At 47.0% G+C, this 14,799-nt stretch overlaps 1 protein-coding gene across 1 annotated transcript in view; it reads right to left on the reverse strand.

Moving 5' to 3' along the window:
* Positions 1-14,799, reverse strand: part of FER1L6 (fer-1 like family member 6) — a 114,918-nt gene that overhangs the window by 39,064 nt on the left and 61,055 nt on the right. Inside the window, exons 17-23 of the mRNA XM_056854664.1 lie at positions 9,753-9,843; positions 7,630-7,749; positions 6,382-6,534; positions 4,738-4,924; positions 3,172-3,296; positions 2,459-2,593; positions 229-378 (exon numbers count right to left, since the gene is read on the reverse strand). Coding sequence (XP_056710642.1) covers positions 229-378; positions 2,459-2,593; positions 3,172-3,296; positions 4,738-4,924; positions 6,382-6,534; positions 7,630-7,749; positions 9,753-9,843 — 961 coding nt within the window. The remainder of the gene's footprint in view (positions 1-228; positions 379-2,458; positions 2,594-3,171; positions 3,297-4,737; positions 4,925-6,381; positions 6,535-7,629; positions 7,750-9,752; positions 9,844-14,799) is intronic.

The following is a 14,799-nucleotide window of genomic DNA, read 5'->3' on the forward strand; positions in this document are numbered from 1 at the left end:
CTGTCCACTCTCTCCAAACCATGAATAATTTTTTAGACCTCTATCATGTCTCCCCTCAGCTGCCTGCCACTTTACCCAGCGGCGGCGATTACTCCCCACTAATTCTACTGAATGGCACAGGCCCAGCAAGGCAGCAAAATATCCCATTGTGAATGAATGCTAAGATGCGTCTTGCTGCTCCGTTTTTCTTCCCCCACCACATGGATAAGGGAGTGATTCTTAGCCCACCTGCAGCAGCTCAAAGGTTGCCAGGAGATCTCCTCCAGAAAGATTTCCGCAGTACACTGGATGATAACAAAGTTTTGGTGGTTCATATTTATCTCCAGCCAGTGTCACTACAGGGGAGGCCACGGTAGAGCCAATATATTCTGATTTGCCCTAGAAGTTTCAAAACAAAACAAAACAGCACATTGTCATTTACTTAAATGGTCTTGCTGGACACATAGGGTTACAATGATATAGGGACATATGGTTACAGTTGACCTTCAACAAGGGCTACGTGTGATGTAATCCTGGTCCTTTGCTGGCGTTAGAGAGTTGTCAGGGGTAGTGGGAAGCATGAACCTCCAGGGTCTCGGGAAAGATCCAGCAAGCAGGAGGGCTCAGAAACAGGGAATTGCATCCTAAAAAGAGCAGGTTCTAATAGTTACGCACAGACAATGGAATGGGTAAAGATTTATCTTGACCTGGACATCTTTACAGCCTTATCTGGACAAGGAAAGCCAGTGTGTTGCCTGTATAGACAGAATCGTTCTAGAGCCAGAGAAGATGCCACGGCTCTGAGAATGTTCTGACCTGCAGCCTTGAATGCCTTGGTGGAGTAGAAGAAGACGTTACCTTCTAGGTTTCTCATTCTAGCCCCAGTTGTTGCTTTTGGTAGAGTGCCTATGCAGCAGCCAGGGCAATAAACTGATGAAGAGTAACAAACACTTTATTTATGGAACTAACAAAGTGGATAGGAAAGAGAAAAGTCTGGCTGACTTACTAGGAGAGAGAGAGAGAGAGAGAGAGAGAGAGAGAGAGAGAGAGAGAGAGAGAAAGAGAGAGAGAGAGAGAGAAAGAAAGAAAGAAAGAAAGAAAGAAAGAAAGAAAGAAAGAAAGAAAGAAAGAAAGAAAGAAAGAAAGAAAGAAAGAAAGAAAGAAAGAAAGAATTATAGACTATTCTAGAGGAAAAGCCTAGGAATAACATTCTGCAGATACACAAGTAAAAGCCCCTTTAGAAAGAAGGTGCTCCCCGCTACAGTCTTCTCTAGCTAGAGCTTGCAGAGCTGCTGCCATTGGGTATCCTTTGGCCTTGCAGTTGGAATTGGTAAATATGGACAGGCAAGCATGGGATTTGGGTAACCAGCATAGAATTTTGAACACTTTGAATCTCAGCTCAAACATAATGGTTGAGAAGATGAGCTTGGAAATGTGTGCTTGGTGAAATTTCGGAACAGGAATAAGCAGGACTCCCAGTAATTAAGGGTAGGGTTGTGTGTGTAAAGTGCCTTCAAGTCGCAGTCGACTTATGGCGACCCCTTTGGGGGGGGTTTCATGGCAAGAGACTAACAGAGGTGGTTTGCCAGTGCCTTCATCTGCACAGCAACCCTGGTATTCCTTGGTGGTCTCCCATCCAAATACTAACCAGGGCTGACCCTGCTTAGCTTCTGAGATCTGACGAGATCAGGCTAGCCTGGGCCATCCAGGTCAGGGCAAGGGTAGGGTTACCAACCAATATTTTACTAATTTGACCAGTCAAACAATGTTCTGCCCAGTAACAAGCACGAGGATCTGAAAAGCAAGTGAAATCCAGTATTCAGCCAATCTCCACTCACGGGTCATCTTATTTTAATAAGCTCCACCCATAACACCAGTAGTTCTGCCTTAGCTCCACCCCACAAAGACCATCTTGGCATTAATCTTGATGTTCTAAAGATTATGTTCTGGCTCTGCTTTTTTGGTACAAGCTGGGAGATCAGGTGACTGATTTCAAAACTACTGTTCTGCTACTTCCACATTGTGGATAGTAACAGACAATATTGTACAGAAGACACATAAATATATATAATTTGTCCTAATATGACAAAAAATGCTCTACTGAGAAGCACCAGAAGTTATCCTCCACTCTTAAGAGATTTTTTTTTATTTTGATCTTTGCACGTTCACTGCTGCCCTAACAGGGATGGCCCAGGCTAGCCAGATTGTGGAAGCTAAATAGGGTTGGTCCTGGTTAGTATTTGGATAGGAAGTCAGGGGTTGCTATGCAGAGGAAGTCAATGGCAAACCACCTCTGCCTCTTACCTTGAAAACCCCACAGGGTTGCCATAAGTTGGCTGTAACTTGATGGCATTTTCCACCACCACCATGTTCAATACTATTTTATCATATGAGCAACTATAATATGTTATAGTAGCGCTGTTATTGTTTGTTAAAGATAGCTGAACATTTCTTAAAAGAAAAAGGTAGAAATCATTACCACTGCATCGTCATCGTATAGTTCCACAACGACCACTGGAGGAAATTCGGCGATTTCTTTCCCATCTCCATGAAGTAGAATATTATTAAACAGTAGCATTTGGTTCCAGGTAGGAGACAATGTCTGTTGAATGATCTTGTGGGAGAGAAAGCAGTGCATTGAGTGAAGCAACACAAATGCCGATAAAATGAGACGTCTGTACTCTTTTCCCAGACACAGGACCAAACGATGCATGAAATGCAGGATTCCCTGCATTTCTTTAAAGCAGCTGCCAGGATGAGGGGAGGGGAGGGTCAGAGTTGTGCTGGGGAAAGGAGGGGGGAAACACTTCCCATGTACCACTTTCCTGATTTACACTGTTGCCCTCCAAAGATACTCTTTGTTTTGTAGTTTGAAGTTCATAGGTACCCATATAGTATCAGCATTGGATAGCACTAATTGCACCCACTGATTTCAGAGTCTTTTCTAGCTCCTTCATGGCTGCCCTTCCCAGTCTCAATCTCCTTCTGATTTCTTGGCTGCAGTCTCCCTTTTGGTTGACGGTGGAACCAAGGAATAGAAAGTCTTCAACAATTTCAATTTCCTCATTGTCAACCTTAAAGTTGCGTAATTATCCTGACATATGGCATATGGTGGGAGATTATTATTCTGACAAACATGCAAGCACCCCCCCTCCAAAAAAACAACAACACTATTTGATTTTCACTCCTTACTTTTGTGGTCTGGCAGTGCGAAATAAAAGTGACTTTGGCAAATGGATCCGAAAGTCCACTGGTATCAGCTGCTATAAGTCCCCTGGCCTGATACATATGAGCTCTCAGCTGGAACATATTCTTGGCTGGGGAAATACAGTGGTGAGAAGTATATTATCAGTGCAGGGGAAACTCAAATGGTCCATCCTGCTACAATACAAAGGAGTCAGACAGATGGCTGTCGAGTTCTCTTTTCAGTTCTGTGGTTCTCTGGTGCAATAATGAAATAATTCAAGGGAACAGCCAGAATCATAATCCTAGACTAAGCTTACACAAATAATTCTACTACAAAGCAATTGTCACAGCTGATCTGAGGCATGTTTATTTAGGAGCCAGTCCCATTGATTACTCCAAAGTACATGAAGTTCTGTGTTGACAAGAGATCATATTCCCATGACCAATTCAGCATGTGGCAATCTCAGGGAAGGGGGGGGGGGAACTAGCCCAGACTGAGTTGCAGCTGCTTCCAGCGCATGCCGAACAATTAAGTGCACCATGCACTTAATGTAGTCTTTGAGCAGGTATCTGGAGCCTAGTGTTGGTCAGCAGTGCCAAGAGGGGAGGAAAGTGGGAACATCTAAGTTAGGGGGGCAGGCAGAAATTGAGAACATCTGAGCCAGCTGAATAAGACCAGGGCGGAGCATCTGCCCTCCCATTTGTGCAGGTGTTTGGCATATGGGGTTGGCCAGAAGTGCAACCCAAAAGGGCAAGAGCCCATTTTGGCTCATGACTCGCAACCATGGACCAGTGCGAGTTATTCTGGCAGAACCAGCACTAGCCCATGACGACCCCTTTAAATACCAAGTAGACCACATTCTTTCAGTTTAGTACGGCTTCCTTTATGCTTACCATAGTGGCACAAGATGTCCATTCCTGCAGCTTATTTTCATGTCATAACAGAAACAGGTGGAAGTCTGGGATCATGTGGGCCTAGGGTTGCCAGGTCCTTCACCATTGGCGGGAGGTTTTGGGGGTGGAGCCTGAGGAGGGCAGGGTTTGGGGAGGGGAGGGACTTCAATGCCATAGAGTCCAATTGCCAAAGCTCTGGGTGAGCTGATCTCTATCAGCTGGAGATCAGTTGTAATAGCAGGAGATCTCCAGCTAATACCTGGAAGTTGGCAATCCTATGGGGGCCAGGCCAACTGCTTAGGTCCTTCCAAACTAATCCAATCCTATCCCAGCCAGCCAACAATTGAGTGAGAAGAATCACATAACTGATGTCCTCCTTGTATCTCCAGACTTCCAAATATTTCAAGTGTTTGCTAATTTGTTTAGAACATTTATTAGCTGCCTTTTTCCCTTGCAGAACCCAAGGCGGCTTACAATATAAATAGAAAGTGTTGTGGGAAGAACCCTTAGGATAGCTGGTCCCATACCCCTGAAGTAATGCATGAAGGATTCCCAATAGGTGTGACCTCACTATAAGTTACATGACCCAGATATATGGTTGATAGCAATGTTTTGTTGAAGAAGCAAACTTAACTAGTATAACTTGTATCCTTACATCTAGATGAAAATATGTCTTACTTTTATAGACCAGGCTGACAGGTGGGGGGGCGGCGTGGTGTCCTCCGCTCACTGCAGAAGGCGTTTCTGTTTCATATCCGAAAGGTAAGTTGTCCAAAATAGTGTGGGCGTATTTTATGGAACCCAGCCATAGGTAAGTGTCAACTTTCCCATGGACGTTCCAGCCGGACGGCCGTTTTCCTGGCAACTGAAGGAACAAAAAATGTAAAACCAAAAAGAACGAGGTTGGAGAGGAAACATGCTGAACATTTTTGGCAAGTCCTTTGACGTATTTGTATCCTTCCTCCAAGGTGGCATGCAGGGCAAATATTCCATTTTCATACCCACAAAAGCCTCTGAAATAAGTTATCCTTGAGCTAAGGCTCAAACAACGGCAGGGATGCTTAACTGTGTGACGCTTTCTCTTGACAGATTCTTTTTTTAGCGCAAAGTAATCAGGGGCAGGCAGCTTCACTCTTTCCCTTCCTGTTCTGTGACTGCTCAAAATTGACCTTCCCAAGTTGCTTTGCTCTCATGGGGGGGGGGGATATACATGTAGTTGAGACTTGAGCAGGACCACCCATTGAGTTCTATGGGTGAAAGGGGATCTGAGCCCTGACCTGGATGGCCCAGGCAAGCCGAATCTCATCAGATCTCAGAAACTAAGCAGGGGAGGGGCTGTGGCTCAGTGGTAGAGCATCTGCTCGGCATGCAGAAGGTCCCAGGTTCAACCCCCGGCATCCCCAGTTAAAGGGACTAGGCAGGAAGGTGATGTGAAAGACCCCTGCATGAGACCCTGGAGAGCAGCTGCCGGTCTGACTTTGATGGACCAAGGGTCTGATTCAGTATAAGGCAGCTTCATGTGTTCATGTGTCAGATGGTTAGTACTTGGATGGAAGACCACTAAGGAAGTCCAGGGTTGCTACACAGAGGCAGGCAACGGCAAAACACTTCAGTTTGTCTCTTGTCTTAAAAACCCTACAGGGTCGCCATAACCTGATTGGGTTTTGATGGCAAAACAAACAAACAAACAAACAAAGGGATTTGAACCCCGTTCTTCCCACTCCGAGCCCAAGATCACCCACTAAGCTTCAAGACTATGTGGGAAACTGAGCACTGGAGCCCACATCCTAGGTCTTTTGTGTATGGCTATTTCACTCGCTGTCACCCCTCTGACGACTTTGGGTCTTTGCCCACGTTCTGAGAGACCAGTTTTATTTTGAATTTGAAAACCTGGTCCAAACATGGGAAAATGCAGGGGGAGAGCGAGGCGACTTCTGACGGTCAGAAACAGCATGCATAATCCAAATAAAGTCATCGGAGGGGAGACAGCGGGCAAAACTTTTAGCCATGCCTAAAAGACCCTAGTCAGGCACTCTAAGGTACTCTTTTCAATTTAATCAATAGAACTTCACCACACCCTCTATCTGGGCATTTATATGGGGTTTAAAAATAGCTTGACAGGACTGTTTCCTCATTTTGTTAATGATCTCTGGAAACAATCACTTCTACACGACAAATCTGCTGATTTATAGCTGAATTCTTAAAGGTGTTTTTTCCCTATTTTTTTCCTTTTGCATAAATTTATCTACACCTATCAGTTTAAAAAGAACTTGGATAAAAATGCTGCGTAGCTAAAACTTATGACAAGGTTCTTCGACTTACTTTCAAGAAATGGGTTTTAATCTTCCCACAGTGTTCGCCTCTCTGCTCGGTCACAGGGGAATAGAGTACGTCCTTGGCGGGGATTCTCGCGTAAGCAACTCTTTTGTTGTTGCTGAGCATCCAGATGAACACATCAGGCACAGTATGCTGAGGCTTCAGAAAGAAAGACATGTGCTTTGAGCATTACACGTGGCTTTTCCGAGTAACAAGCAAATGCATTTTTTGTGTGTGTGAATCTTGAACCAACAAGAGCTCCGTGGTTTTGCTGAAAAGGCACAAGAGAGAAAAGCCAGGCAGAGAAAGTAGGAGAAACTATCCACTGTCATTTAGGCCATCTATGAACAGGGCTTGAATCACTGATCAGGGAGAAAATGACAGCCCCGTGTCACTCAGCCTCCTCTCTCCGTAACATGCAATCACATGACATATCTTGTCCTGCCCCCTGGTTCATATTGTTTGCCATTCCTAAGGGTGCATCCCTAAGGGTGCACACATAATAATACCATTTTTTTGTGTTTCGATTAGCTGCCCGAAAGGAGAGGAATTTGGTACGGGGCTGCCATTTTTAGTCCAGCCCTGCATTCTTTGTCACATCTCATTCCACTCTCAGCTTATTCCAATCATTGCAAGTCATGAAGCTCTCCAACACAGTTCACACAGAAACCCTCAGCTCTCCATGCAGATGCATCACATTGTGGGGTATGAACACTTACATACAAGCTTATCCCTCATAAGCAACTGAAAACAAACAAAAACACAGAAACAATCTTGGCCCTTGGACAGTTTTGTCCAACAGGTTCTGGTGCTTTCAAAAGCTGAGCTGAAGTTTCTGACCTACCCAACCCTTCAGTTATCGTCCAAGACCCTGCTTCAGGTGCCTCCACCTTCTGAGTTTAGGCAGGTAGCAACCTGGGAGAGGGTGTTCTCAGTTGTAGTGCCAAAACTCTGGAACTCTCTCTGAAAAGAGATTCACCAGTCCCTTTCTGTTATCATCTTCCACCAGTGGGTGAAATTTCGAAGTTTTCTCTACTATCTCTCCTTCCAGCCCTATATGTCATCATTTTTACATTTTTGTATGTGCTTTTAAAGCTTGGTTTTAAGTGTTTTAATGATGTGTTTTTGTTTGGTTTTAGTGGTTTTTTAAAGATGCATTTTTATTATGTATGTTTACAATCTGTTAGCTGTCTTGATGGCCTGATTAGGACAGAAAGGCAGGGCATAAATTTTGTAAATAAATAAATAAGTTACCTCATCGACTAAAAAGCGAATCTTTTCAATAAAACCCTCTGTCTCGCGCATCATTTCATCAAGGAGAATCTTCTTCTTTTGCTGCTGAATGATCCCTTGGGCATCCTTGGCCATCGCTTCCTGCAGTAACCAAGAGACAATAAATAGAACTTTCTGCATGTCATACGTATTTCATGCTATCTAGTGAGACGTACAAGGAGAGCCAGCCAGAAGACTATAGGGGCTGCATCAGCAGAATCACTCCAGTAATGTTGTTTCTTCCACTATCACAATGGCCTGGATTAACTTGTCAGAAGATAATCTTTACAGAAGATGCCTCTTCCTCCCTGCATATTATCAGCGTTTAAATATCCAAGTAGGCAAGAGGAACAGGGCTTTTCTGCATTCTCATTTTCCTCCTTCCTAAGTTCCTGTTTCTTTGGAGGGGTTTTTTCAGTTCCACATGTGCGTTGCTCCCTCTAGTGGTCAATGCGATATCACACAGGATTATGTCCAGCATAAAAACCTGCAGTTTAAGGGGGTTACCACACTTTGTATTCCCAGTGATGTATTAAGAGTATGAAAATGTTGTAAAAAACATCCCTTTAAAAGGGTTTTTGGATACCACAGCTTATAAATGGTTGGAAGACGTCTTCACAGCTAAAGGGGCCAAACAAAGTGCGAACAGTATTTTTTATAACGTTTTCAAACTCTTAATACATCACTGGGAATACATAGAAAGTGTGAACAGTATTTTTTATAACATTTTCAAAGTCTTAATACATCGCTGGGAATGCAGGTGCGGTAACCCCCAAAATTTGCAGGGAGATACGCAAGATTTAAACCTGTGTTGTAGCAAATAGACCACCAGAGGGAGCAACGCACATGTGGAACTGCACCCTCCCCCAAGAAATAGGAACTTAGAAGTGAGGAAAATGAGACTGCAGAAAAGCCCACAATAAAAGAGAGAAGGGGTGTGCTGGGATGTGTTTGGACTATGAGTACCCTCCCACCCCCCGTACTTATCCCTGCACATGGCACCCTTGTTTCTCCTTCTTGCCATCCTGCATCTGTCTCCCTAACTGATGGTCAAAAAGAGTAGGGGGTGAGGCTTATCCCCTCTCCCCCAAATTTGTCACAAAGAAAGCAGCAGCATGCTATTTGTGCTATTGTGGCAAATTGTGCTCCTTCTGCTATTGTGGCAAATTGTGCTCCTTCTCCAGCCAAAAGAAGATTGATAAAAATTATGCCAATCATCCTGCTATGGCTGAAAACCTTGGCAAACATCTGAAAATAATTCTAAATATAATCAGTGGGGCCTGCATCTATACACAGATGCTTAGAAGTGGGAAACCGTACCAAGTGCAATGATTGTTTAACCAAAATCCTAGCTTTAACACTCACAAATTATTCAAACAGCTACTTTGCTTCTGCTGTCAAGTTGCAGCTGACTTTTGGTGACCCCTTAGGATATTCAGGGCAAGAGACAAACAGAGGTGGTTTGCTATTGCCTGCCTCTTCGTAGCAATCCTCAGCTTCCTTGCTGGTCTCCCATCCAAGTATTAACCAGGGCCAACCCTGCTGAGCTTCTGAGATGGGGGTAGCCTGATGGGGCTAGCCTGGGCCAACCAGATCAGGACAGAGGAAGATTAACAAGATGTCTTTCAAGGAAGCGGTCTGCCATGACCGGTTTTCTCATTAACCCCTGAGAAACCTATGAAGAGCCTCAGAGAGCCTGAGATCACAACTGGACGATCACCGCTGTGGAACTGAATGGATCTGCACATTTCTCAAAGTAAATGGACAGGACATCCATCATTTCACAGTTCCAATATGCTCCTGATATTTAAAATCTTGATGCGCCAGCAGGACAAGATTCGACATTGCCCATGGAATCATTATACTAAGGAAAGCTTGCAGGCAAGCTCAAGGTGGGAAATTTCCAAACGATCCCCTTCAGACAGCTTCAGAACAACACACAATGTGTCTACGGTATTACATTCTTACAGATAGACTGTTCTCCTGTAATGTTTCTGTTATGCTATAAAGTCTCCAGCAGTTACGAGTCTATTATCTCACACAATAAATCTGCTGGACGAAGCGCCCTCACGTCAGCAAGGCTCAAAGGAATATCTTTCACGTACCAGTTCTTGCTTACATAACGTCAGCCTCTTTTTGTCCAAAGCTGTCCGATTCATCAGCTTGGGCTTCTTTTCGGCATTAGCAATGAAGGCCCTGAGATGAAAATACAGAAGCAATTTTGGGAGTCAGGAAGAGATAGTATCTTCATAACGACGGATAATATTTCTGCTGCAATGGGTACATCACAGCACAGTGAATGAGCCAAAAAATAATAACTAAGTGCTTGGATTCATAATATATAAAAATGGAGGTGTCTTTGACAGTTGCAAAGGAATGCAATTTGTATGATAATGTTTCAGTATAAATTAATTACACCAGGGAGATATGTGGCTATTTTGCACTTTATCCTCTGCGCGTGACAGAGATTTAAGCCGCTGAAGGCTTCTACACACTTGGTGACCTTGTACATTTTCCCATATTATATTTGCAAGAGACGTCGGTGGGTATTTCCACTGTCTATTATGTTCTTCTGATGATTCCAACAGCCTAGCTGACAAGCTACTAATGAATTGCTGCGATAAAGGCAACGGAAATGGGAAAAGGCTGTAGCTCAGTGGCAGAGCATCTGCTTGGCATGCAGAAGGCCCCAGGTTCAGTCCCCGGCATCTCCAGTTAAAGGGACTAGGCAAGCAGGTGACGTGAAAGACCCCTGCCTGAGACCCTGGAGAGCGGCTGCCGGTCTGAGTAGACAATACTGACTTTGATGGACCAAGGGTCTGATTCAGTATAAAGAAGCTTAAAGTGTTCATGTGTTTATGTGAGTCGAAATGATTTCATCGTGTGAAGTCTGTGGCACCCAAAGCAGTGGAACCTTTCGCAGTGCCAACAGAACACCAAGTAAGCAAGCTGCAATTTTAGTTGCTTCCATTCGCACCATATTCTCTGCTGCTACCTGTAGCCTGCATATAAAATCAGGGCCCACATATAAAACCATTGAAGTGCCTCCCCTCCCCAAATACCACCCTCCACCCCAAAAATGTCCAGATATTTCCCATCCTAGAGCTGGGCTACCAGGGCCCCACTGCTCTTAAACCCCCCTCCCCCCAACACACTTTCACTTATTTGCTAGCACTCTGCTGTGCTCCCAGCTAGTGCCATTGGGGAAAGGGCTGAAGGCAGGGTTGAGCATAGGCAGTGGGAATAGGGTTGCCAATCTCCAGGTGGTGACTGGAGATTTCCTGCTATTACAACTGATCTCCAGCCAATGGAGATCTGGTTTTTACCAAAAGTGATGTCAGCATGCTGGCACGATGTTGGGGTACCAGTAGGGTTGCCAACCTCCAGGTACTAGCTGGAGATCTCCTGCTATTACAACTGATCTCCAGCCGATAGAGATCAGTCCCCCTGGAGAAAACGGCTGCTTTGGCCATTGGACTCTATGGCATTGAAGTCCCTCCCCTCCCCAAACCCCGCCCTCCTCAGGCTCCGCCCCCAAAGGCTCCTGCTGGAGGTGAAGAGGCACCTGGCAACCCTAAGTGGGAGAGCTCATAAGCAGGCAGGGGACAACACGCAGACAGGTGGGAGGTATGCGGATGAGGGAAGGGAAGGATGGCATAGCGGGTAGAAGAGGGGAAGGGATAGGGTTGTCAACCTCCAGGTGGTGGCTATTACAACAGATCTCTAGGCCACAGAGATCCGTTCACCTGGAGAAAATGGCCACTTTGGAAGGTGGACTGTTGTCAGGCTGCTATCTCGGTTTCGTTATTGCCTCTGTCTCTGCGTTGTACTGTCTGGCCCTCAAGGTCGCATACCTAGGCCTGGGAACTCAGCTCCTGGGAAACTGTATTCAGCCTATGCTTGTAATCTCCCGCCTTTTCTGCCTTATATTATCTCCCAGCTAGTGAGTCTCTCATAGCTGTCATTTTATTCGTTTGCACTGTATGCCTATTTGACCAGTAAAAGCCATCTGTTTGGACTCTATACGACTTTGTGGTGATTTCTGGTTCTGTGGGCCAAGGGCTGACATTATGACAGCTATCTCTTCACCATTCTACTAGCCAGGCTGGAGCCCAGGGGGGTTCGCCTGCCACTTGGATGGGAGCTGTGCAGCTCTCCAGGTGATCTACTACCCTGGAGCCCTTCTCTGAGGATCCTACTCTGTTACAAGACTTAATCGCTGAACTTTTCCGGACTACCCGAGAGGTTTGCCGCTTGAGGGGACTGGTACAGGAACAGTGGCAATCTCTTAAAGGAACTCTCTGGATGTTGACGTCGGAGGATACTGATACTCGTTTAGATCTTCAAGACTTGGATCAATTACTGGACGATGCCCGGTTGGCAACTGAGGATTTACAAATATTAACTGGACTTTTGGATAATCTTATTTCTCGAGAAACTCTTTCTACCATGGCGGGAGCCCCGCCGGAGGGTTTTTCCCTGATCCCGGATGCAGCCAGCTGTCAGGCTGAGGCCAAGCGAGTCGCTATTAGCACCGCTCTTCTCCTTGTGGAATGTACAAAGGACACCCCGGTAGCCACCTTGGCTCAAGTTTTGACCTCGACTTTTGGAGCCGAGGCACCCGCACTGGCGGTTCGAGTACAACCTCTGCTGGGCGGGGAACCCGACCCCATACTCTCACTCCTGGAGACAGAACTTTTGCCGCGCATTACGGCAGAGGCTGCCCTAAGACTTGAGAACGCCAAAGTTCTTGCGGATCAGCAAGCCGCCGAAGCGGCTAAGGTCGCAAGAGAGAGAGAAGCTGCGGAAGCAGCCAGGGCGGCTGCAGCAAGGATTAGGGATCGGGCGAACGTGGACACGCGCCCCAAGGACAATGTACAAGGGCTATCAGGTCTGTCTTTTTCCCCGGCGTTTGTCCCGTCGCGCGCGACCCAACGCGCACGCCATTTGGCTGACCGACGTCGAGACTCAGGAGAGTCTGAAGACGAGGATCTATATGGGGATAGCTCTCAATGGGCCACAAGCTTCCGGACCAGTAAACCTCATCTTACTGGTGGCCCAAGTGAGGAGGTTCATCTCTTACGAGCCCAGAATCGGGAGCTCTCCGACCGTGTTGATCAACTCCAGGAACTAATGGAACGTATGCTTCAGGAGAACAGGCAATTACAACAAACCCTGATAGCTCAGAGACAGCCCGTTCCGATACCGGGTCAGGGGGTACCCGTACAGCCACCCGCTAATGTGCCTGCTCCACCCTTGCCTCCTGGAGCTCCTGTTATTCCTCCGCCCGGACCACCCGTGCAACCACCCGCTAATGTGCCTGCTCCACCCTTGCCTCCTGGAGCTCCTGTTGTTCCTCCGCCCGGACCACCCGTGCAACCGGGCCAACCTGCGCCCGGCCCTTGGAAGCAACTCAAATTGAGGACTACGTATGACGGATCTCTCGAGACTTTGCCTTGTTTCTTGCATCAGGTGGACAGTTATATGCGAGAACAAGGACAACTTTTCCCCACGGAAGATAGCCGGGTGCGTTACGTAGCTTCCCTTCTGACAGGTAAAGCGGCTGACTGGATGGTCCTCCAGTTTGACACCCGCTCTCGTGCTATTCGTTCCCTCAACAACTTCATGACCGCCCTGAGAAGGAGGTTTGAGGACCCCTTCCTGGGGGAAAGAGCCAAAACGGAACTCTTACAATTAAAACAAGGCTCTGCTACAGTTCGAGAATTTGCCGATGAATTTCAACGACTGGCAAGTAAAATTGTAGGTTGGCCCGAGACCACCCTGATCCATCATTTCAGGGAAGCCTTGCATCCTGACATTCTGAACTGGTCTTACATGCGGGGCGATCCCGATACCCTCGAAGACTGGATCCTATTAGCCGAGGAAGTGGAAAGCCGCCGACGCTTTATTTCTCTCGTTCGTCAAAAGCACAAGGAAAAAGGCACCCAAAAGCCTCAACCCAAAGCACCACTGCTCGTCCCACGAAATCCCCCACGTCCGCCCCAGGAACGTGAAGCCCGATTTCAGAGGGGTGCCTGTCTTACTTGCGGAGAAATGGGCCACTTTGCAGCCGTTTGCCCGCGCCGCCAGGAATTATTTCGTCCCAGCACGACAACCCGCGCCCGAGGTCGTCCACCACGCAGAGGCACCGCGGCCACCCGCAGCGCAGCTCCGGGAAGACCCACACCCTCTGCACTCCATGCCGGGGACCCAGCCTCCCTGCCCACTACCAACGACCCCGCCGGGTCTCGGATTACAAGTGCCCCATTGGGGGACAACTTTCCCTCTTCGGATGAGGAAAATCCTTGGATTTCTCCAGCCTTAAACCTGGAATCTCCCCTCGACTTGTCAAAAAACGGCTCCGGTCTGTGGTGAATGGAGCGTCTCCACAGACCTCTCAGGATCTTCCTATCAAACCGAATGCTCCTACCAAAATCAAAGAAGTGGACTCCACCGTCTACGTGGATGCAGTTTTACAACACCTTAACGGTGGTCCACAACTCCCCGTCAAAGCACTAATTGACTCCGGTTGCTGTCGCACTCTCATAAGCGAAGCCACTTTTGCTGCACTCAGAGCCGACTCTGAGGCTTTACCCGCCCCCGTCCAATTTGCCCAAATGGACGGAAGCCATTTCCAGGGGGGTCCAGTTGATCACCGCACCATAGGGGTGGCAATGGGAATTGGTTCCCACTGGGAACAAATAGACTTCACTATAGCCCCTATCCGATTTGAAGTGGTCTTGGGAATTAACTGGATTAAAGGACATAGTCCCAGTATTGATTGGGAAACAAACACTATCTCCTTCGCTAGTCCCACCTGCGACCAGCATCGGCAGAACTTTGCTCTGCTATATCCGCCCGTTCCAGCATTAACCTCTACTGCCCCAGCACCACCGGTTCTACCTGCTGTATACCGGGACTTTGAAGATGTCTTCGACCTTAGGGAATGTGATGCCTTACCCCCCCACCGAGCCTCAGACTGTGCGATTGAAGTGGTAAAGGACTGCACATTAACCAAGAGTAAGATTTACCCTATGAGCGCTTCCGAGCGCACTGTCCTCCGGGACTTTTTGGACAAAAACCTCGCCAGAGGGTTCATTCGCCCTTCGAATGCCCCAAACTCGGCCCCCGCGTTTTTCGTCCGGAAAAAAG

The sequence above is a fragment of the Euleptes europaea genome, chromosome 8 (genome assembly GCF_029931775.1).
Source record: "Euleptes europaea isolate rEulEur1 chromosome 8, rEulEur1.hap1, whole genome shotgun sequence".
In the NCBI taxonomy this organism is placed as follows: domain Eukaryota; kingdom Metazoa; phylum Chordata; class Lepidosauria; order Squamata; family Sphaerodactylidae; genus Euleptes; species Euleptes europaea.